Source organism: Panthera onca, chromosome C1 (genome assembly GCF_046562875.1).
Source record: "Panthera onca isolate mPanOnc1 chromosome C1, mPanOnc1 haplotype 2, whole genome shotgun sequence".
Classification (NCBI taxonomy): domain Eukaryota; kingdom Metazoa; phylum Chordata; class Mammalia; order Carnivora; family Felidae; genus Panthera; species Panthera onca.
In genome coordinates this window covers 146,302,262-146,327,035 of record NC_138346.1, presented here as the reverse complement: position 1 = coordinate 146,327,035, position 24,774 = coordinate 146,302,262, and the positions used below count along the sequence as shown (strand labels likewise).

The 24,774-nt window shown below is 39.0% G+C and overlaps 1 protein-coding gene across 1 annotated transcript; it reads right to left on the bottom strand.

The window, feature by feature from the left end:
- Positions 1-6,108: 6,108 nt before the first annotated feature.
- On the bottom strand, positions 6,109-23,535 carry LOC132672879 (guanylate-binding protein 1). The gene is made up of 11 exons (XM_060625255.3): positions 23,353-23,535; positions 16,947-17,155; positions 15,541-15,668; positions 14,029-14,138; positions 13,563-13,759; positions 12,734-12,976; positions 10,969-11,249; positions 9,198-9,410; positions 8,312-8,414; positions 7,883-8,076; positions 6,109-7,287 (listed from the first exon to the last, which is right to left on the bottom strand). Exons 2-11 carry the CDS (start codon positions 17,134-17,136, stop codon positions 7,171-7,173), a joined length of 1,776 nt encoding a protein of 591 aa, XP_060481238.2. The 5' UTR covers positions 17,137-17,155; positions 23,353-23,535; the 3' UTR covers positions 6,109-7,170.
- Between the last annotated feature and the right edge of the window lie 1,239 nt (positions 23,536-24,774).

Genomic DNA, 24,774 nt, shown 5'->3' with positions numbered 1-24,774 from the left:
CAGGCATAGTGTTCTTGGTTGGCATTTTTTTTTTTTTTTTTTTTCACTTTGAATATATCATCTCCCTGCAAAGGTTCTGTTAAGAAATTCCCTGAAGGGCACTTGAGTGGCTTAGTCGGTTAAGCGTCCAACTTCAGTTCAGGTCATGATCTCATGGTTCATGAGTTTAAGCCTCATGTCGAGTTCTCTGCTGACACCTTGTAAGCCTGGAGCCTGCAGCCTGCTTCGGATTCTGTGTGTGTCTCTCTCTCTGCCCCTCCCCTGCTTGCATTCTCTCTTTCTCTCTCAAAAATAAATATAAAAATTTTTTAAAATATGAATTCTAGTATATGTATCACTTACATCAATTGGTTTTACTGAAAGATTTTTATTTCATCAGGTAATGATAAAATTGCTAGTGAAAGAACGCCAAAGAAATTTTTATTGTAAGCTGTTTTACTTGCAATTTTACCTAATAGAAATGCTTGGGCATTTTGTGCAGTAATAGTAAATGTCCTCTGAAGACCTTACTGGTAGAGTATGAAATTCATTATAAAGTATATAAAAAGTATACGTGGATTTAACATATACATGCTAGGAGCCAAAAACTATCATAGTTCTTATAAGCACTTTCTATTTTCTTTTGGACTTATGCTCTTTTCAGCAAAAACCACCTGTAACCAGGATTAAACACTGTTTCGCCAAACATTGTTATACTTACTACAAGTTGTTTTAACATAAAAAAATTCATTTTCAAGTACAGGCCTGCATAGTATCCCTCCAAACAAAGGTGAAGTTTAAAAACAATTATAAAATGTTTTCCCCAAAGAGAGGAGAAAATGGACCTCTCTTGCTTCTTGATGTTTGCTTTTTCCTATGTGTCTATTATTAGTGGAGAAAAATATTGGTATTTTATTTTATATCTAAGCTATTATGGTAATAAGATTTAGACAAGTAATTCAGACATTTAATAAAGATATTAAAACTCAGGTTTTATTTGTTCAGTTATAATAAAGTTTAAATGTCTTACTTCTTCTCAGGACAAAGGCATACCTGTATGTCACTGTCCTGTTATAATACTGTTACCCAGGGTAGCTGTTGGTATGAAAGGAGAGGGCAGAAGAAATGATTGCTATGGAACCTATCAGTTCCGACCCCCTTGTGAGAGAGGAGGGGCGGGGGTGCAGCAGTCCTAAAAAGGCCCTGGAGGTAAATTATAGCTGTGTCCTCTCTGCAGTCAGGCTGTACATGGACCTCCCAGTCCTCTAAGAGGCATCACTCGGGCCACCTTGCTCAGCCTACACCTTCATCCTGTTCCCACTCCCTCTCCTTATGGTCTCCTCCCAACGATGGAGTTGGACTAGGCCCCTTGTTTCTACACCGGTCTGCAATCATTAAGACAAAAACTTACTTGTTATCATCAAACCAGTGCTAGCAGGTAAATCAAGCAAAACAAAAAAACCACTGGGGAGTCTTAATGTATTACCTCATAAATATTCTTATGTTTATTTATTTTTTTTTTTAGTGTTTATTAAAACATTTGAGAGAGAGAGAGAGAGAAACAGCATGAATTAAGAAGGAGCAGAGACAGAGGGAGACACAGAATCCTGAAACAGGCTCCAGGCTCTGAGCTGTCAGCACAGAGCCTGATGTGGGGTTTAAACCCATGAACTGTGAGATCATGACCTGAGCCAAAGTTGGATGCTTAACCAACTGAGCCACCCAGGCATCCCTAAAAATTTTTTTTAAATAAAAAGAAAAAAAAATTCACTGATAGCCTTCTGGGGATTCCCTTGTATGTGACAAATCACTTTTCCCTTGCTGCATTCAAAGCTCTTTTGTCTTTGAATTTTGAGAATTTGACTATAATGTTTCTTGAGACAATCTTCTTTGGTTGATTTTGCTTAGGGTCCTTTAGTTTCATGAATGTGGATGTCCACATCCCTCCCAAGATTTGGGGAATTTTCAGCCATTATTTCTGTAAATAAAGTTTCTGTCCTTATCTGTTTTCTCCTCTTTTACTCCCATAATGCATATATTTCTTTGCTTGATGATATCCGATAGGTCCCATATGCTTTCCTTACTCTTTTTCTTTTTATTCCTCTAACTGGCTAATTTCAAATGACCTGTTTTCAAGGCCATTGATTTTTTTTCTAATTCAATTTACACTTATTATAAGAACTGCCAGATATTTCATGTTAATATTTACATTTTCATAAGTACTTGCAGTTAGAATTCAAGCTGAGATTCCAATAAATCTCTTACATGTTCAACACTTTTCCTATCCTCAGACTTTGCAAATATTTTAACGAACATTTTTTGGATTTTATTCTGCCTTTGGGGAATTTATACTATACATATAACACAGAGGAAAAAAGATTACAATTTGGCAAAGCAAATTGAGGACAACTATATACAGGGTTGCAAATTGAAAAATAAGTGTAGACTATGAAATTCAAAATTTTAACACAGATAAATTCAGCCATTAGTTTTTCACTTTATATAAAACTTCACTCATAACTTATTTATTTATTTTAAATTTTTAAAATGTTTATTTCTTTTTGAGAAAGAGAGAGACAGAGGGTGAATGGGGGAGGGGCAGAGAGGAAGACACAGAATCCGAAGCAGGCTCCAGGTCTAGACAGGGCTCAAACTCACGAACCACAAGATCATGACCTGAGCTGAGGTTGGATGCTTCACCGACTGAGCCACCCACCCAGGCACCCCACTCATAACTTCTTCGAATACCAACCTCCTGAGGGTATTTATTTTTGTATTTGTGTATAGTTGGCATACAATGTCACGTCAGTTTCAGGTGTACAACATAGTGATTCCACAACTGTGTATATATTATGCTGTGCTCGCTGCAAGTGTAGGTACCATCTGTCCTCGTAGAATGCTGTTAAAAGGCCATTGACTATATATCCTATGCTTTACCTTTCATTTCCACGAAAAGGTCATTGATTATTTCTGAATAATTAAGTCTGCTGTTGAAGCTTTTGATTTTTTTTGGGGGGGGGCCGGTCAGTTGTATCCTTCAACTCCAGATTTTCTGCTTGATTATTTTTTATGGTTTCTATTCCTTTCTTCACATTCTCATTTTGTTCATGTATTTTCTTGATTTTTTTTAGTTGTCTGTGTTCTCTTGTAGTTCATTGAGCTTTAAGAGTATTATTTTGAATTCTTTGTCAGGCAATTTACAGTTCTCCATTTCTTTAGGGTTGGTTATTGAAGATTTATTTTGTTTATTTGGTTGCATCATATTTCCCTGACTCTTCATGTTCCTTATAACTTTGCACTGGTTTCTGTGCACAGGATGAAGCATTCACCTCTTCCAGTCTTTACAGACTGGTTTTGGCAGGAAAAGACATTTATTGGTCAGCCCAGCTGGAGATCCTGGGGGCCTGTCAAATGTTTTCTGTGGATGTGGACCTCCCAATCTCCCTTCCTTCTAGGGAAGAGATTTCAGGGTGGTATACCTTCTTTCAATTTCACAGAGTCATGTTGGCTGCTGTAAACCTGCTTTCTTTTTCCTTAGAGCAGTGTATTGATAGGGTGGTGTATTAGAAACATATTCCAGTCCTCTCCCTCTCTTCCAGGGGAGAAATCTCAGGGTTATGGGCCGTCTTCCAATTTCACAGAGCTATGCCGGCCACCACAAACCTCCTGCCACATTTTTTCTGGGTCACAGTACTGAAATGAGAAGTTGTTGAGTTCCATTTTTCTCCCTCCCTTCTGGAGAAGATTCTGGATTGTGTGTCTCTTCCTATCCCATAGAGCCATGCCAGCTGTTGAGAGCTGCCTGCTTCTTTTCCCTAGGACAATAAACTAAAATGCCAGGATGTACTGGAATGGCACTGGGTGCAAGCTCTACTTGTCTCCCTTCCTCTCTCACAATCATGTAACTTCTCTTAATCCCACAGAGCTATGCAGTCAGCTGAGAGGTCCTGCCCTTTTCTTTGTTCAAAGTCGCCCCCAGGCATTCTAACTTTGCTGCTTGCCTCATCACTCTCGAGTAGGTCTTTTGGGCAGCATCCGGAAAAGTGAGGATGATATCAGATGGTTGCTTCCCTTATATTTTGCCCCTGAGGGAAAAGTCGTGGGCTGAGCAAAATTTTTCTCTAGATGCTAAGCTGTTTCAACTTGTGGCAGGGACTGATACCAGCAAAGTGAAATAGCATTCTTTTATTGGTGTAGATGAGAGCCAGGATTTCCTATTCCATTATCTTATGGATTTCAGTTCAGATTCTTTTTAAACTACAAATTCAATTAGAATTCAATTTAGAAGTTACAGTACAATTCAGATCATCTATTTCACCTAAGGTGGGTTTTAGTAGTTTGTGGGGTTTTTTTTAGAAATTAGTCCATTTCATCTAATTTGTTGAAATTATGCATGCAGAGTGGTAACAGTATTGAGTTTTAGTTTATCTGTCTATCAAATATTTAAAAGGTTTCTTAAATTTTTATCTTTGTGTTTATTTTTCAGTCAATACCTTAATTGGCCTAATTGATTCTTTTTTTAAATCTTTAAAAAATTTTTCTAATGTTTATTTAGTTTTGAGAGACAGAGTATAAGTGGGGAGGGGCTGAGAGAGAGACACAGAATCTGAAGCAGGCTCCAGGCTCTGAGCTTGTGTGGCCTAATTGACCCTTGACCTGAATATGTGGAGGATAGTTTTCAGCCCCTCCCACTATATCAATGGACCTTATATATCCTTTCATTAAACCCATAGAAGGAAAAGTAACAGACTGTCACTTAAACAGTAGAAAATATACCTGCCCAGGTTAAAAAGAATTTTGACACAAGAACATCATAAGGGTCAGCAAATATAGGTCCTAACATATGCTAGCTTTGGCAGATATCACCCGATGACCCATCTCAAATTTACTATATCAGAAAGTCAAGGGAAGGCTAGGGCCCAGAGAATCTTTATATTTAATAAATTGGTTTTAATGCACGGTGGGGTTGAAGACTACTGGTGAAAGCAACATGCCTCCCTGGAGACAGCTTCATTTTGTTCCTAGAGATAGTATAGAAAAAGCATTAAACCAGGCGTCAGATGATTTGAAATCTGGTATAGACTCATGCTATCAAGCTAGAAAGGAAGTTATGTAATTTTGCTTAGTTTCAGTGTTATTATTTTTAAGGTTTTTTAAAAACTTATTTTGAGAAAGAGCTGGGGAGGGGCAAAGGAGATAGAGATAGGATCCCAAGCAGGCTCCACATTGCCAGCATGGAGCCTGATGCAGGAATCAAACTCACAAATCATGAGATCATGATCTGAGCCAAAGTCTAGAGTCAGACACTTAACTGACTGAGCCACCCAAGCGCCCCTTAATGTTAGTATTTTTAAATGGTTATTAAAGAGACCACTACTTGGTTTTGAAGGCATATGTGTTCTTTCTACCATGAAGTTTCTTTAGTTAATAAAAATGTATTTTATTTACTCTTTTGTTGCAATGCAGCTTGGATAAGAAAAGACAAAGCCTATTTATATAAGCATTGTGGGTCTGTGTGCATACCTACATACATGCCGTAGATCTCCCTGATCTCCAGTGAAGGCAGTCAAATGAAAAAATACTGCTTAGTAGCATGTGTTTAACTGTGGAAAGAGGTATTCACCATGTAATAGGAGGTAAGGGGGTTCATTGGAAGAAAATGTCCCTATGCAATCAGCAAATCAGGCTTATTAATGTGGATTTAATGGCATTAGCTACGTCTCTGCATTTCTCTCATCTTCTAATATCTTGAAACATTGTATAATATTTTCAAGATCTTAACATACAATTTAATACACATTCCCTTACAAATGTAAGCAACATAAGGCGGATACATAGACTTTGACCAATGTTTTTATAGAGCAATAATCTGGAAACTATGGCTTATGAGTGCTACTTATTTTTTAAAATAAAGTTTTATTGGAACACAGCCATGTCCAACCATTTATGTATTGTCTATGACTGCTCTCACACTACATGGCAGAATTGAGCAGTTGAGACAGAGACTGTAGGGCCTACAAAGTCATGAATAGCCACTACCCGGTCTTTTGCAGATGAGTTAGCCAACCATTGGTGTGAAGAGTAAAGTCTTATTTTTGGGTGAAAACTGAAAAAAAAAAAAAAAAAAAGCCCAGTGAAGCATATTTTATTTTCAGCTTAAAAATAATTTTTAATCATTTTGAAAAATATCAACCATTTACCTAGGAGTTTAGAAAATTAGGAGAAAGTCTGTGCATACTAATACCAAGAGCATTGTTTTGTTATTCAAAAAATATAAAAAACAATCTATAATCACTTTGGGGAAAATCAGCAAACTTTCAAGTATAGACTGTTGAGAAGTGGAAAAAGGTTGCCTAATTTATAGGATCTTAAATGATCTATTAATTAACTTAGCTCAGTTTTCTAGTATGTTATCTGTCATCATTTAAAGTCCATCTTTGTGAATTATATATTGTTACAAACACATAATGCATAATTGTCATCATGTTACTATGTTCAGTCCAGTGTCAATTATCTAAACCTCTAAAATGTACCATTAAAGTTACAACCTGGGTGAATTAAGTAAAAAAGGAGTTTCCTTTTTTGGCCCATTTGTTTGTGATCCAATCCCTATTCATGCTAATGGTTTCTTCTACCTTCTTATGAAAATTCTGTAGATTCTAGATCTCTATATAAGGTGGTTTGCTTCTGCTTAGAATCCATCAGGGAGGATTGTCTATTCCTAGGGCCTAGTGATCACATCATTGCTCACAGATGGTGCAGCTGTGGTATAATGGAAAACCGCACTTTGCTTTCACTAAGAAGCTAGGATGGTCCTCCTGACACTGAAATCCATTGTACACTTGGCCAGACTGAAGCCCAACTATGTTCCTAAACTTTTACCTAAGACTTTGTTCAGTTTCCCTTTGTCTACTAGTAGTCACCTAGAGGAATAAATTTTTCCTGAATGGTACCAGCTCATATACTTTTTGTGTTAGAGAGGTAAAACTGACCTTTGTCATACAATTTATAATATTTTTTTGGAAGATGGATATGATTTTTAATTACAGTACTGCACATCTTTGCAAATTTCTAGTGTTATAAAAATGCAAAATCCAGTTACTTTCGAGTGTAATGATATTTTTCCAAATTCAAAGGTTACTTAAGTTATGCCTTGGATAAGAATGATCAGGAGCTCTATTCTTTAGGTCTTCAGCTTAAGAAACATGTTTTCCTTGGTTTTTCCATGCTCTTCTGGATATTTTGTATCTCAGTGTGAAGTCGTTTGCTCTCATTTTGGAATCCTTCCTTTAGTAGACGAGCCTGTTCCTAAAAAGGGACAATTGGAGACTGAATAAAGTGTAGGACTGAAGTAAATCTCTAATTTATAGCTAGTTTCCGCATTCATTTTTTTTAGTATTAAATTTCTTCTTGACATTTTCTCTACCCTTAAGTTTCATTATATGTTCTCTTGGGTGTCTTAGCTCTGTGATTACATTTCCACTAAGTGGTGAAGACAGTTCAGATATCTTACCAAGTTGTGTGACCCTATAAAAGTTACTTAATCCTTTCTGAACTTCTGTTTCTTTTCGTAAGTAATAGAGACACAGCAGTTCTCGCTTCGTATAGTATTAAGCAAGAGATCCATATAAGAGATTTTTCAGAATGCCTAGCAGAGAACAGCTACCATGGATGAAAGGATGTACAGATAGAGGACTGGATGTGACCTAACCACAAATAAATCTTTTAATAACCAGATAGAGGCAGGGGCCAGGTCAGGCAGGCAGACAGAAATTGAAAGGTCCTTCAAGGCAAGCAAGGTCCTTCTTGTAGGCATCATGTTATCACTGCCACACTAAGATATGATGACGGAGAGTGGAGAGAAAACAGAAAACAGAAACCTTAGGGTAGTACAATTAAATACCTGAAGTTTGAAAGCTAGAATTCTCTCTTGTTCATCCAGCCACTGGACTCTATCCCTTTCCATCTTCTCAGTTAATTGTCTCACATGTTCCTGATGACTCCTTTCTTTCTGTTCCATCAGTTGCTGATTCTTTATTTGCATTTCTTCTAGTACTTTTGCTGCAGCCTGTGCAGATTCAGCTTTCACACGTTCCACTGAGAGGAGGAAAAAGACAAATGTATGTGAGTAAGCATGTTGTCCCTTTCTTCCTTGCACACTTACCGGTCATTGTTGCTGTTGACTACATATGCCCTACTCAGAAATGACTTCAGCAAGTAAGGGGCATTGTTGTTCACCTTGCCCTAGTTTAAGGATCCCAGGCTTACCCGGCCAAATTATTTAAGCTTTAAGAACTCTTGAGGCTATCTAATCTCTTGACTGGCTCCTCACCTTCAATCTCCTTTTCCTTTTCTGTGAGAGTCTGGTCTGTCTGTAGAATCGCATCAGTCACAGACTCCTTGGACTTCAAGTATTCCTGAAGAACCTCTTCAGCCTTAGGACCCAGAGAGCATGGAGTTGGTAATAGGAAATGGATATAAGCACTCATTTCTGTTTGTCTTCCTATCATCTTTTCCTCTAGGAATTGCTCCTCTTGGCCTTAGTGTGCCTGGTGGTCAAGACTCCTTGCCACAGGCATGGACACATGCTCTGAGCTGGCCAATCATGGCAGCCTACTAAGCAGAATCCTTTATAAGAGACTGAGATAGACACTGGGAAACAGACATTCTTTGTTTTTTTAGAATGAGGGCTCTAATTTTGGAGGTGTTGGTGCTCTGGCCCCCTAAGGAGTGAGTTGTTGAAAAAAGAAGTCATTATGGAGAAAGCAGATCAGAGAAAAGGTGGAGGGAGAATAGGAAAGAAGGAAGTGTAGGGTTGAGGGGAGTAACAGACAGACAGACAGATGATGACATTATTTGAAATCTTGGATCCAGTTGTCCTTAAAGCCAGTTTAAAGCCTAAACTGATGAATTCCCATTTTTGTTTAAGAAAATGGGTTTCTGTTCCTTGCAGCATAAAGATCCAGCCACAGTAGTGAATTGCAATAACAACTTTGTGGTTGATCTGAGAACCCAATTAATAACTCAATTATTAATTGAGTGCACTCTTGGATGAGCACATAGGACGTATCTGGTGTAATTGGCTCCCTATACATGTTTACTGAATGAAAGTATGAATGCTGTTGTTCTCACAAGGTGTGCAATTACACGTGGTTATTTTAGTCTTTCAAGGAGGCATGTCAGCAGCTTTCCAGAATCAGAACATAAATCTTGGTTACCTGTATCCCTTTATTAGGTTGCTGAAGATATTTTGTCTTCAGCTCTTGTATTTTCTGGATGAGGAGACGGTACCCTCCTGGTTTAGAATAAACCCCCTGCTTCACAGCTTCTTCAAGAGGACTGAAAATATCCTTAAGTAAATCTGAGCAACGATCTGTTGATGCCTGCACATTCTGTTTACAAAAGTCATCTCGCTTTTTTTCCAGCTGGGCCTTTGATGTAAAAATAGGAGGTAAAAAGAATAACAGGGAAAAGATGTTAGCATGACCTTAGAATATCTGGAAGGGCTTCTCAGAAATAAGCCTATGACCCTAGAAAAAGTCACAGGCACCCCAACAGGACCATATCCTTCCTCCTGCTCCTGACTTTTACTGAAGTCCCTTTCTCCTTAGAGGTGAAGTTCAGAGCAGAGATTGCTAGCTTTCTTGCTATACCTTTAGAGATAAACTTCTGCTTTTCAAATTGGGCCAGTGATTGCGTATGGAATAAATGTGGCTCAACATAAGCCTGCATATGGATAATCAGGGCAATATCCTGATTGATTAGGATATCAAATCAGTCAGGTAATAGTGGGCATTTGATTTAGAAGCTCTGATTGTGACTTATGTGAATTTAGGTAAATTAAGAGGAAGAATATTATTCATGAAAAAAATGTTTTAAAACTTTGAGTTCAATCCAAAATCTATAAAGAACTCATCAAACTCCACACCCAAAAACAAGTAATCCAGTGCAGAAATGGGCAGAAAACATGAATAGACACTTCTCTAAAGAAGACATCCGGATGGCCAACAGGCACATGAAAAGATGCTCAACGTCGCTCCTCATCAGGGAAATACAAATCAAAACCACACTCAGATATCACCTCACGCCAGTCAGAGTGGCCAAAATGAACACATCAGGAGACTATAGATGTTGGTGAGGATGTGGAGAAACGGGAACCCTCTTGCACTGTTGGTGGGAATGCAAACTGGTGCAGCCACTCTGCAAAACAGTGTGGAGGTTCCTCAAAAAATTAAAAATAGACCTACCCTATGACCCAGCAGTAGCACTGCTAGGAATTTACCCAAGGGATACAGGAGTACTGATGCATAGGGGCACTTGTACCCCAATGTTTATAGCAGCACTCTCAACAATAGCCAAATTATGGAAAGAGCTTAAATGTCCATCAACTGATGAATGGATAAAGAAATTGTGGTTTATATACACAATGGAGTACTACGTGGCAATGAGAAAGAATGAAATCTGGCCATTTGTAGCAACATGGATGGAACTGGAGAGTGTTATGCTAAGTGAAATAAGCCATACACAGAAAGACAGATACCATATGTTTTCACTCTTATGTGGATCCTGAGAAACTTAACAGAAACCCATGGGAGAGGGGAAGGAGAAAAAAAAAAAGAGGTTAGAGTGGGAGAGAGCCAAAGCATAAGAGACTCTTAAAAACTGAGAACAAACTGAGGGTTGATGGGGGGTGGGAGGGAGGGGGGGTGGGTGATGGGTATTGAAGAGGGCATCTTTTGGGATGAGCACTGGGTGTTGTATGGAAACCAATTTGACAATAAATTTCATATATTAAAAACAATAGGAAAAAAAACCTTTGAGTTCATTGTAATAAAATTTGTTCTTCTTTTTATGATAAAAACAAAGAGTGGTTATCACCATTTTAAAGTCTAGTAGGAATTGCCTCTTTCAAAATAAATACCCATTTCATTTTCCGGTAGTACTCTGCTTTCCAAGACCCTAATCCATAAGAACTTGAGAAAAAATTACCGCTAAGTCCTTTTGACATAAATGGTCTCTGTCTTTGAAGGAATTCCTCATGAAAAGTTCAATGGCCTCTTTCTCACAGGCCCTATGCAGGTTCAGTAGCTCCTGGAGGGTTTCTGTGGGCAGCTGCAGCATCTGGCCCATCTGCTGGTCATAGTGGGCAATGGCCTTTTGCACTGCGGCTGCATTCTCAATCTGGGCCAAGGCCAGGATTGCATTCTCCATGCAGGGCAGATCTCCACGGCTGATGGCATCGACATAGGTCTGCACCAGTTTCTCTAGACCTACAAACAGAGAACAAATAATGTTGCTTGTTGTAGATGGGATGAGGAAACATTCCATTCTGTGTGATTCTGATCATGTCTACTACCACCCATTTGCCTCAAAGCATCAATGTCCTCAACATCACCTGGAGCCTTGCTAGAAATGTCGATTCTCAGCCTCTGACCCAGATCAAGTGAATTAGACCCTCCTCTCTGGCAAGATGTCCAGGTGATATGTTTACACATCAAAGGTTGAGAATCTGTTCTAGATAGCATAGGCCTATGTTTACTGAGTGTTTTCATTCACTTTACCCTTAAGCACCATTAGGACAGGAACCATACCTCTCTAATTTACATCTCTATCATCAGCCCTGGTCTGTGGCAAGCATTTGATCGTTGTTGTGGAAAAAATCAAAAGGATACTCAATTTTGTTTATTCTAGCAAAGTGTGGTCCAAGACAACTTTCTGTTATGATGGAAATATTCTATGTCATCCAGCTATTAGCCACATGTAGGTATAGGCTTTTGAAATATATAACCACAAGAGACTCTTAAAAACTGAGGATAAACTGAAGGTTGATGGGGGTGGGAGGGAGGGGAAAGTGGGTGGTGGGCATTGAGGAGGGCACTGGTGGGATGAGCACTGGGTGTTGTATGGAAACCAATTTGACAATAAATTTCATATTAAGATATAAATAAACAAATAAATAAATAAATCTGTGTAATTGGAATTTTAAGTTTTCTTAAAAAATTTTTTTTAAATGTTTATTTAATTTTGAGGGAGAGAGAGAGAGACAGAGCACAAGTCGGGGAGGGGCAGAGAGACAGGGAGACACAGAATCCAAAGCAGCCTCCAGGCTCTGAGTTGTCAGCACAGAGCCCGGAGCTTGAACCCATGAACTGTGAGATCATGACCCGAGCCAAAGTCAGACGTTTAACCCACTGAGCTACCCAAGCATCCCAGAATTTTAAATTTTCTGTAATTTTAATTAGCTCACACTTAAATTGAGATAGCTACACTTGTGTAAGTGGCTACCATATTGGACAATGCAGGTCCTAATAAATAGGGCAATTTTAAGAAATAGAACTTGATTTCTTTAGCCTTTCCTATCTTTTCTCACCCAAGAAATTTGACTAGTAAAATCTATTAGAAATGTTGATGTCATCAAGAATTTAACATGGAAATAGCAGTAGATTCACATTTTTTTTAATGTTTATTTATTTTTGAGACAGAGAGAGACAGAGCATGAACAGGGGAGGGTCAGAGAGAGGGAGACACAGAATCTGAAACAGGCTCCAGGCTCTGAGCTGTCAGCACAGAGCCTGACGTGGGGCTTGAACTCACAGACTGCGAGATCATGACCTGAGCCGAAGTCAGCCGCTTAACCAACTGAGCCACCCAGGCGCCCCTAGATTCACATTTTTTAAAGCTGAAACTAGGTGGATGTAATTCTACTCTCCTTTAGTCTTAACAATGGAAGAAAAAGACTGGGAAGAGGACTCACGAGGTCCATTGACTTTGATGTCTCCTGAGAGAGTTTTAGTTTTGGAATTCTTAAAGATGTAGGAACAGAAGGCTGAAGCTTGTTGCACAAATTCAGGATCCAGGTCATTATCATGCAGTGTCTCAAGCTGGCCTAGCTTCTTCCGATGAGTGGGTCGATCAAAGATAAAGCATTTCTTCTTCGGAAAGAACTTCCGGATACAGAGTCGGGGCAGATTAAAATTTTGATCACTTTGAGTGGTACCTGCAGGAAGATAAAAAAGGCTTGCAAACTTTTTCTGTAAAGGACCAAACAGTAAATATTTTAGGTTTTGCAAACCAGGTGGTCTCTTCTCCAAGTACTCAATTCTGCTATTGCAGCAAGAAAGCAGCCATAGACAATCTATAAATGAGTGGGCATAGCATTATTCCAATAAAACCTTATCTACAAAGACAGCTGGTGGTCTGGGTTGGCCATCATTTGCCTGTGAGCCATAATTTGCCAACCCCTGAACTAGAGCACTATTCATGCTTTTACCTATTTTCTTCCAGACAACGCCTATTCTTCTCCATATTCTTTGGCTAATCACAAGCCCTATTCAGGGAGATAAAATCAATCTGATAATAGCACAGGGAAAAATAAAAGAGAAAGAAACTATTCTTAGAAGAGAGGAGAATATAATTTAAAATCAAATCTATTAATTCATGTATTAAACAAGCATTAATTCTTACTGATGGCCAGCTAAGAAGAAATAGAAAACTATAAATGTAAGAAAACTGTAAATGGAACACGGACAAAATAATAGTTTCTTATGTTTTATTATCTCCATTTATTTCTAAGTCCCTTTTACCTTGTTTAAGCTTGAGTGAATTCTCCAGGTACTCATCAGCTGTGATGGGTAGTCCGTCTGCTTCCAGTTCTAAGGAGAAATCCCTCAGCGTCCACACAAAATCTGGAAAGAAGCTCACAAAGTCTGCTGAATCTTCAATCCCATTGGAATTAGGGGAGGATTTCGCCCTGATCCGATCTGACAGCTCTGTCACATAGCTGAGTAGCAAACTAAGGAAAACTGGCATCAAAGAATAGCGTCCCCATCCCATATTGGTTCCACATATTAAAACCTTCACTTCACCTTTGTTTTTAACCCAAGCATCAATTTTCTAGTGGGTACATAGAATCTTTCCCCTGCCCTTGAATTATTTTTCATGTTTTCTCTTTTTGTGCTTGATTCACCAGGATTCACAACCAAGCAGCTGGTTTTTAAATACAATTCTTCCCTCTTACTTTGAGGCTATTTTGAACTACAAAAAGGATACTGCAGTTGGTCCATGGCCTGCTGGTTGATGGTTCCCATGCTATTGTACACAAAGGTGCTGCTCAGGAGTATTGCTAAGGCAAAGATCCAGGAATCGTTCTGGTTGTCACCCTGTGAATCAGAACATGTGCAAGCCTGTTAGGTTTCACTCTCCTGATATCTAGATCCTGACTTTCTAGATCAGCAGCAGTAAAAAGATGCTTATTTAACTAGAGGTTTTTTTTTTTTTTTTTTTTTTTTTTAAGATTAATGACCTATATGAGAAAACCAAATCCAAACGAAAATATTAGTGGGATTTGGATTTTGGATCATTTTATGATTAGTATTTTTAATTTACACTGATTCTCACTAGGTCTTCTTATGATCATTGGCAGATAATTACAAAACCAATAGTAAAGGTTGGTAGGCTTTCTAAGACTTTAAATATAATTTAAATTTAGAATTTTCAGGGCACCTGCGTGGCTCAGTCAGTTGAGTATCTGACTTCAGTTCAGGTCATGATGTCGCGGCTCATGAATTCAAGCCCTGCGTCAGGCTTGTGCTGACAGCTCAGAGCCTGCAGCTTGCTTCAGATTCTGTGTCTCCCTCTCTCTCTCCCCCTCCGCTGTTTGCACTCTGTCTCACTGTCTCTCAAAAATAAATAAACATTTAAAAAAATAATAAATTTAGAATTTTCTCTTCCTTTTTACAGCAAAATTGACTTATGTGAGAGTAATAATACCTGTAGCTATTTTACTGAGCAATTATTAGGCACCTAACATTTTCCATTACTTATCCAAAACAACACTATGAGTCAAATAAAGATCTACTACATCTGTTTTACAAATTCAGAAAGCTGAGGTTAAAAGAGGTCAAATAATTTGCTAAGGCCACTGAGTTAGTGACAGGGTTTACATTTAAACACAAGGGTATAGAACTTCAGAACCTAAAATTTTAACTAAAATTCTCTGCAGGATTCAACTCGTGACATTGATTTTATTTGTTCTACCTTTAAGCTTCTGGGTTAACTGGTTTAGCATACAATCTTTTTTAAAAAATAGTTTTAATGTTTATTTATTATTTTTGAGAAAGAGAAAGACAGAGTACAAGTGGGGGCGGGGCAGAGAAAGAAGGAGACCCAGAATCTGAAGCAAGCTCCAGGCTCTGAGCTGTCAGCACAGAGCCCAACGCAGGGCTCGAACTCACGAACCCTGAGATCATGACCTGAGGCGAAGTTGGACACCTAACGGGCTGAGCCACACAGGTGGCCCACACACAGCCTATTGTTAATCATTGGAATATTACTAATTACTACTGACCACTATGATCTTCTTCTAGAATTCTGCCTTATAAACATTTTCCTGATCCCTGGTTGCTAAACTTGGTCGGAGGGCACATAAACAGAAATAAAACAAAAACAAAAACAAAAACATATTATGGTTAAGTGTAAGTTCTTATTTAAAGAAAAATTAAATTGTGTAGAGAATATTCAGGGATGAGGGTCTTATTTCAAAACTGAATCCTCAATCCTTACCTTCTCTACATCTCCCAGGCCCTCCGTGTCAAGAAGAACTAGGGTGTGGTCTGGCTTCTTGGGATGAGGCACACACCACATCCAGATTCCTTTGGTGTGAGACTGCACCGTGGAGCCCAGAGAGAAGCCTGTGAGGGAGAGTGGGGATAAGAGAAGGTGGTGTTTTAATAGCAGATGGAACTAGAAATCCTACAATGCAACGCACAAAAAAAACAACCTGATTAAAACAAGAGCAAAGGACTTGAATAGATATTTCTCCAAAGCAAATATACAAACGACCAATAATCAAATGAAAAGATGCTCATCATCATTAGTCATTAGGGAAAAAACAAATTAAAACCACAATGAGATACTACTTCACACTCATTGGGATGACCACTATCAAAAACCCAGAAAATAGGAAGTGTTGGGGAGGATGTGGGGATATTAGAAACCTTGTGTATTTCTGGTGAGAATGTAAAATGGTACACTTGCTGTGGAAAACAATATGATGGCTTCTTAAAAAAAATTAAAATAGAATTACCCTATGATTTGGAGATATATAACCCTCACAAAATGAAAGTAGGGATTTGAACAGATATTTGTACCCTTGTGTTTTTAGCAACATTATCCATAATAGCCAAAAGGTGGAGGCAACCCAAGAGTCCTTCAATAGATGAAGGGATAAACAAATCAGTATGCACATATTAGTTAGTCAGCCTTAAAAAGGGAGAGAATTCTGACACAGGGTACAACACCGAAGACATTGTGCCAAATCACATTAAGCAAATCACAAAGGACAAATAATGTCTGATTCCTCTCAAACGAGATTCCTAGAACAGTCCAATTCATAGAGATAGTATGTAGAATGGTGGTTGCCAAGGGCTGGGGAGTTATTGTTTAATGGGTACAGAGTTTCTGTTGAAGAAGATGAAAAAATTAGGGAGATGCATGATGGTGATGGCTGCATAACAGTGTGAATTTACTTAATGCCATAGAACTATACGTACACTTAAAAATGATTCCAATGGTAAGTTTTATGTTATGTATATTTTACAACAATGAAAAAAAAAGCCAATACAGACTTAAACATTCTTTGCATCTTAATAACCAGTGGAAACTTGCTTTTGCTACATGAACATTTTAGTAAATGTCTTATTATGTACATTAATTATTTTTATTACTGCACTAGTCTTTCTAGGAAAGGAACAATTTATGCTTTTAAAAGAGGAAACTAAGGCAAAGTGGGAAGAGTGATGAACTGCCTCTTTCAGATTATAGTGAAGATAAGAGCATAATCGTGGATTAAAAGATAACTTTCAATATTCCTCCACGTTCTCTAACTTTCTGTCCTTGCATCACCAAGTTCAATGCAGGCAGTGTCAGTGGACAGAAGGGACTCCTCGGAGCTTTTTGGTGCCACTCACCCTTGTTCTTCCCAGCCAGCTTGTTCATCAGGTAGGATTTGCCTGTGCGGTAGAGGCCCACAATAGCCACCACCACGAGAGGATTCTTGGTGCCTGACAGGATCTCCAAAGCTTCCTGATTAGCCACCAGTTGCCTTTCAGTGTTCTCAATGAGGCACACTGGGGCCGGCATGTGGATCTCTGAGGCCATGTTCAGAGTGTTCCCTGGTCTGCAAGGGAAGAGATGGGATGAAATAAAATTTCCAGTCCAATTAGATCAAGAACCTCACCAGGTTATTTTACATTCAGAAGCTGGAGTCCTCAGTTTCCACAACATGGACATAAGTTTTGTGTCAACATTGAGATAGATGAGGGTAAGATCTGTATCATTTTAGAAAGTTACAGAAGTATTATCAAAGTAGTCCATTGAAAAAATATTGGTATGACCATATCTTATGAATGTTCAGCCACTTTCATGAACAAAATCGGTCATTAAATTCACCATGGAAAACTTTCCTTTTGTATTCTCATTAAAAAATTTAGAGGGGTGCCTGGGTGGTTCAGTCGGCTAAGCGTCCGACTTCAGCTCAGGTCATGATCTTGTGGTCCGTGATTTCGAGCCCCGCATCGGGCTCTGTGCTGACAGTTCAGAGCCTGGAGCCTGCTTCATATTTTGTGTCTCCTCTCTCTGCGCCTCCCTGATTCACATTCCATCTCTCTCTGTCTCTCAAAAATGAATAAATGTTTTAAAAAATTTAAAATTTAGAGTAAAGCAGGGGTGCTTGTGTGGCTTAGTTGGTTAAGAATCCACCTCTTTGATTTTGGCTCAGGTAATGATCTCACAGTTTGTGGGATTGAGCCCTGCATTGGGCCACGCTTATAGCACAGAGCCTGCTTGGCATTCTCTCTCTTCCTCTCTCTCTGTGCCTCTCCCCTGCTCACATGCACATATGCATGTGTGCATGCTCTCTCTCAATATAATAGAAAAACTTAAAAAAATTTAGAGTAAATGTTAAATGGAAAATAGAATAGAATTTAGAGGTATTTATTTTACATTCCGGTTATATGTAAAAATTCAATGTTGATTTATTTATTCATTAATTCTTACTATGAATACTTTTGTACATTATTTCATGCATGCCCTTTGAACAGTTCCCATAGATTTTAAATGTGTTTCTCCCCTGATAGATATGCTTGTTTTGCTAGAATGAGGGTCCACAGAACTTCTCAAATTGCCATTCCAAAAGTGAAACCAATATAACTTACTTTTGCAAATTTTATAAAAACATATGACCATCTGGAACACATGACCAGGGACCCTTCGAAAGCCTTGGCATGGGCTTTTATAAGCAAGGGGCCTTTAAACTTCATTAACTTCACAGTAAGTTAGCCTCCAGCTACATGGGGGTACAAGTGGACTACTGGAAATACTTACCATGGCTAAAAATCATGTTTATATATATGTGATAAGGGAACAAAAGACTATGAAATAAGGATTAAAAGGTCAGGAGTCAGAGGACCCTGGGAAGATGGCAGAGTAGGAGGATCCTAAGCTCACCTTGTCCCACCTAAATAACAGCCACACCAGTGTAATTAACCCAGAAAATGAACCAAAGACTGGCAGAACAGACTGTCTACGGTTAATCGTAGAGAGGAGGCCACATCAAAAACAGTAGCAAAGGTGAAGTCTGGTTGGAAACTAAGCTAATCTGCAAGACTAACTGCTTGTGGATACCCTAAGTACAGAGAAGGGAGAGGAGCAGACCCCACACTGGGCACTTGAGACATGGGGTACCTGCACATGTAGTGGGGAATTAAAGTCCCCATTACATTTGGCTTTGAAAATCAGAGGGCTTAAACTTTCAGGTTTTTACCATCAGTAGGGCTTAACATCTTAAGAAAAATATTAGAGAGCATGGAGGGTAATAGAAAACTGAGTCCCTACCCCTATAGATCCAGCAGAACAAACAATCCCACTGAGATACAGCATAGAAGCAGTAATTTGAGAGGCACCTCGGGTGTATGAGGAGATTTATTTACTAATCTCAGAATGTGTGCAGTAGGGGCAGGGATCTTTAGGAGACTTCTCCAAGAACTAAATAACTGGTAGGTGCCATTTCTCTCTCCTAACCCCAGATTAGCTACATGGACACCTGTGGGAACTAGCACGACCACACATCATCTAGTTTGCTAACACCATGTGCCCTGTTCTCCTGCAGATCCCCTCCATCCAACACACCCCACTCAAGAGAAGTTCCTTCAAAATGCTCTGGCCAGGTCTCGTCCTTCAAGCAGCACCAACAGTGGCCAGCACCACTCCACATTGACTGGGAGGGGGAAGAAAAGCACACACACCAATTTAACTGCAGGCTCAATGGTGGGCTGGGGCAGACATCCGATCAGACTGCTAGCTCTACCAACCAACCTCACAAGGGGCAGCACAAAGGAAGAGCCCTGTAGTTTGGGTTACCTGCAACCCTGAAAGACAGACTGGGATCAGACTGGGGTCTAACTGTAGGCTTTGTCCACCAATGAAAGCATCTAAGGGAACAATGCAGGAAGAGCACCATGCAGTTCAGTGTGACCACAGTTCTGGCAAATGGGTTGAGAGCAGGCATCTGGTTTGACCTAGCTACAAGCCCAAGGCTGCCCCAGACTGGCCCTGTAAGAGCACAGAGACCAAACCCTGCTCATAATAGGGAAAGAGGGCCATTTCAGACAATTCACTGAAGGCAAACATGGCTCAGCCACAAAAATAAACTAACACAACACACATACGAGACACCCCTGAAAGTGCCATGTTCTGGTGAAGGGGGGACATTGCACTAGAGGACACTATAAAACCTCTTCTTCATAAGGCCACTATTTTCAAGATCAGGAGACATAGCTAACTTTACTAACACACAGAAACAAGTGCAGAATGTTATACAAAATGAAGAAACAGAGGAATATGTTCCAGATGAAAGAACAAGACAAAAATCACAGTACAAGAGCTAAATGAAATGGAGATAAGAAATATGCCTGACAGAGAATTCAAAGTAATGATCATAAAGATATTTACTGGACTTGAGAAAAGAGTGGAGGATCTCAGTGAGACAAACAAATGGAAAGATACTTTGTGCTCACTGATTGGGAGAATGAGTAGTGTTAAAATGTCCATACTACCTAAAGAAATCTACAAAGTTAATGCAATTTTTTTATTTTTATTTTTTAAATATTTATTTTTGAGAGAGAGATAGAGTGAGAGCAGAGGAAGTGCAGAGAGAGAGGGAGACACAGAATATGAAGCAGGCTCCAGGCACCGAGCTGTCAGCACAGAGCCCGACTTGGGGTTTGAACTCACAGACCATGAGATCATGACCTGAGCTGGTCAGTCGCTCAACTGACTGAGACTTCCAGGCACCCCAGTGCAATTTCTATCAAAACACCAATAGCCTTTTTCATAGAAGTAGAACAAACAATCCTAAAATTTGTATGGAACTACAAATAGCCAAAGCAATTTTGAAAAAAAAGAACAAAACTGGAGGTATCACAATCTCAGAATTCAAGATATACAAAAAAGCTGTAGTAATCAAAACAGTATGGTACTGGCACAAAAAGAGACACATAGATCAATAGTATAGAATAGAGAGTCCAGAAATAAATTCATGCTTTTATGGTCAAATGACCTACAATAAAGGAAGTAAGAATATACAATAATAGGAAAAAGACAGTCTCTTCAACAAATGGTGTTGGAAAACTGGACAGCTCTATGCAAAATAATGAAATTGGACCATTTTCTTAGCCATATACAAAAATAAACTCAAAATGGATTAAAGACTTTAATATGAGACATGAAACCACAAAATTCCTAGGAGTAAACACAGGCAGTAATTTCTTTGACATCAGCTATAGAAACAGTTTTCTAGATATGTCTCCTGAGGCAAGTGAAACATAAGCAAAGATAAACTATTGAGACTCCATTAAAATAAGAAGCTTTTGCACAGAAAAGGAAACCATCAACAAAACAAAAAGACAATCTACTGAATTGGAGAAGATATTTGCAAATGATATATTTGATAAGGAGTTAATATCCAAAATCTATAAAGAACTTATACAACTCAACACCCAAAAACCAATAATCCAATTAAAAATGGGCAGAAGACGTGAATAGACATTTTTCCAAAGAAGACATACAGATGGTCAATAGACACATTAAAAGATGCTTGACATTACTACTCATCAGAGACATGCAAATCAAAATCACAATGAGTATCATCTTATACCTATCAGAATGTCCAAAATAAAAAACTCAAGAAAGTTGTCGAGGATGTGGAGAAAAGGATTCTGGCGAACTGCTGGGGGGTGGAATACAAACTGGTACAGTCACTCTGGAAAACAGTATGGAGGTTCCTCAAAAATAGAACTACCATGTGATCCAGTAATTGCACTACTGGGTATTTACCCAAATAAAACAAAAACAGTAATTTGAAAGGATATATGCATCCTTTTGTTTACTGCATCATTATTTACAATAGCCAAACTATGGAAGCAATCCAAACGTCCATCTATAGATGAATGGATAAAGAGGAAATGGTGTATATACACAATGTAATACTACTCAGCCATAAAAAAGAATGAGATCTTGCTATTTTCAACAACATGGGTGGATATAGAGGGTATAATCCTAACTGAAATAAGTCAGTTAGAGAAAGACAAATACCATATGATTTCACTCATATATGAAATTAATTTAAGAAACAAAGCAAACAAAGCAAAAAAGAGGGGAAAAAAATGCAAAAAAACCCCACCCAGACTCTTAAATATAGAAAAGAAATTGGAAGCTGCTGGAGGCAAGGTGGGTAGGGTTTGGGGTGAAACAGGTGAGGGGATTAAGAGTGTACTTATTGTGATGAGCACTGAGTAATGTATAGAATTGTTGAATCATTATACTGTACACCTGAAACTAAAAAAAAAAAAAAAAAAATCAGGAGGCAGATCAGGAGAGGTAAAGGGCAAGTTGTTCAAGGAAAATATTTGTATTTTCAGCATACATTTCTAGGTTTTCTGTTTTGTTCTGCTCTTCCATTTTGTAGAGAAGGAGAAGCAGGAAGAGGAGAATAGACGGTGGGGAAGAGGGATGAGAGATGAAGGGAAAGTGAAACTGGAAAGGAGAGAGATTTGTCAGGCAAGATAAATAAAGCTCGTGCCAAGCCAAGGAATTCAGGGCAGGAGTTTCCAGAAGGCAAGATTGGAACTGATTGAGAGCACAGAGAGGTCAAGGCAAACAAAGATGTAGCCCTTAGTGATGCATCACGGTAGATTCTTTAAAAAGGAAGCTTTCTAGTCAAATGGGCTCCAGATTCTACTTGTAAGGGGTAAGGAGTAAGTTGGCACTAAGTAATTGGATCTACTGAACCTGGACTATTTCTGAAGGAAGAAATACACTTTGAGACAAAGTTCAAGTGTGTGATTAAAAAGAATGATGTTTTCATAAATCTTCACCTTTAGCTCTGGGTTTCAGATTTTTCTTTCTCTGTCTTTAACAGTATCAGGTGGGGATACCTCAGTGGCTCAAGACTCTATCTTGGCTCAGCTCACGATCTCATGGTTTCGTGAGTTTGCTCACTGTGTTGGGCTCTTCACTGGCATCTCAGAGCCTACTTGGGATTCTCTCTCTCCTTCTCCCTGCCCCTCCCCTGTTCATGCACTCTCTCTCTCTCTCTCAAAATAAATAAACATTAAAAAAATTAGTGTCGCGTGGCTGTTCACCACACCACACCTCATTTACTATTCTTTCCTTCTCATGAATATAACATATTTGCAGCCTTTCAGTTTCTTAGCTGCAGTCGGATCTGTACTGAGCAAGTTCTATCAAAGATAATGGGAATTTAACTGTGTCCCAGTCAACACAGACAAAGTCAGCAAAAAGAAAGACAATCCTAATGCACTTCAAACTTCATTTATCCCCATGTCTGCTGGTGCCTAATTTCACACAAGCACAGTAGTAACAGGTAGGAACATGCTACCATCTGATGACCCCAGTATTTCATTATCCGACCTAGTATCCCACAGCAGGCTCAACTGCAGCCCGTCTTGATGCTGATCACTTTTTTTTTAAATGTGTATTTATTTTTGAGAGAGAGTGCAGGGGGAGGGACAGAGACAGAGGGGGACAGAGGATCCAAAGCAGGCTCTGTGCTGACAGCAGAGAGCCCGATGTGGGGCTGAAACTAATGAATTGTGAGATCATGACCCGAGCTGAAGTCGGATGTTCAACCAGCTGAGGCACCCAGGTGCCCTTAGGCTGGTCACTTTTTAAGAAAACTGACCTTTATAAAATCCTTTCCCATCCCTGCCCCAACCTTGTCATGAGCCCCATTTCCTGGAACAGAGCTCCTTTAAAGCTGAAGAAAAAGCTGCTTTGATAATGAAGTGGAGTTCTTACCTTTTATTTTTTCCTCTTCAGTTAGGTGGAGCGGTTTCTGTTACTTCTCCCTCTCTCACTGGATCATGGATCTTTTATTTTACTTGTGTAATGTCATTGGACTTTCCAGATTTCCTTTAAAGACAAATTAGAAGCAAAGCAACCGCTGTAACAGACTTTATCTGAAACTGAAAGCATTGGGACACAAAACAATTATTCAAAGACCATAAAAGGAATTTCTGGAGGCTGTGCTAGTGGGAGGGTATATGGGTTTAACACAATTTCTCAACCAGAACCTTCACATTTTTTTGAAAGAGATTTCAGAGAACGCTCGCTGATTTTAAAGAATGTCTATCAGATATGCAAATACAATGAAATGGAGCTCAGAGTTGGGGTTCAGGTTGAGAAACCTAGAGTGAGGAAGCATCATGTGAATTTTTAGGTCTAATTTCCTCACGTGATGAACATACAGTGGACCTGGCTTTATACATACAGCAAGTGAGGAGAAGAATATGCCACACACACAGTCACAAACACCCAGCACCTGGCACTAATACCCAGTGCACAGTCAGGAAGGGGCTCCAAGAATTGCACACATGTTTGAGGCTCTATGCTGACTGCTTTATGTGGGTTTTATAACATATCATATGCTAAACATTTCCCCATGTTTTTATAGAAACAGGAACAGAAAAGTTGAATGTCTCAACCCAAATCACAGTAGTATATATAAGTAATCTGAACTGAATCATTCTTGATCCCAAACACTCTTGTGAAGCTACTTCACTACACTGCCTTTCTAGGCTTTCTGAGTGAATAGCAAAAGAAGTTATGGGTTTATTTCTTGATTGTTTGCAAAGAACTATGTGTGTTTCAAGTCTAATTCATTTTTGATTACAATAATGCAAAATAAGCAACAATGTCTTCATCTTACAGTGAAAACAAGGAGGCTTGAGGGAGGGTAAGTATGCCGGTCCATATTCATTGAGCAAGTCACAGGGGTGGGAATCAAATTTTAAGCTCTTTTTACCTTTTGTTTTGTTTTGTTTTAGAGAATTCAAGCTGGGAGAGGGGCAGAGGGAGAGAGAAAGAGAAAAAGAGAATCCTAAGCAGGCTGTATGCTCAGCATGGAGGCCAAGATGGGGCTTGGTCTCACAATCTGGGATCATGACCTGAGCTGAAATCAAGAGTTGGATGCTCAACTGACTGAGCCACCCTGGTGCCCCTAAACTCATTTTACCTTTAAATTCTCTGCTTTTTCTCCTCTTTCACATTGCTTCTGAAAGGAAGGAATAGGGAAATGAGGAGAAAGGGAGAGATTGATTAGGTTTTCTGCTGATCCCAGATCTCTATACCCGGAAGCCAGTGTGAGAAACTTAACAAATAGAACTGAATACTCTCTTTTCTTTTTCCTTTTTGAAATTTGCTTTGAAAAATGAGTTAGCT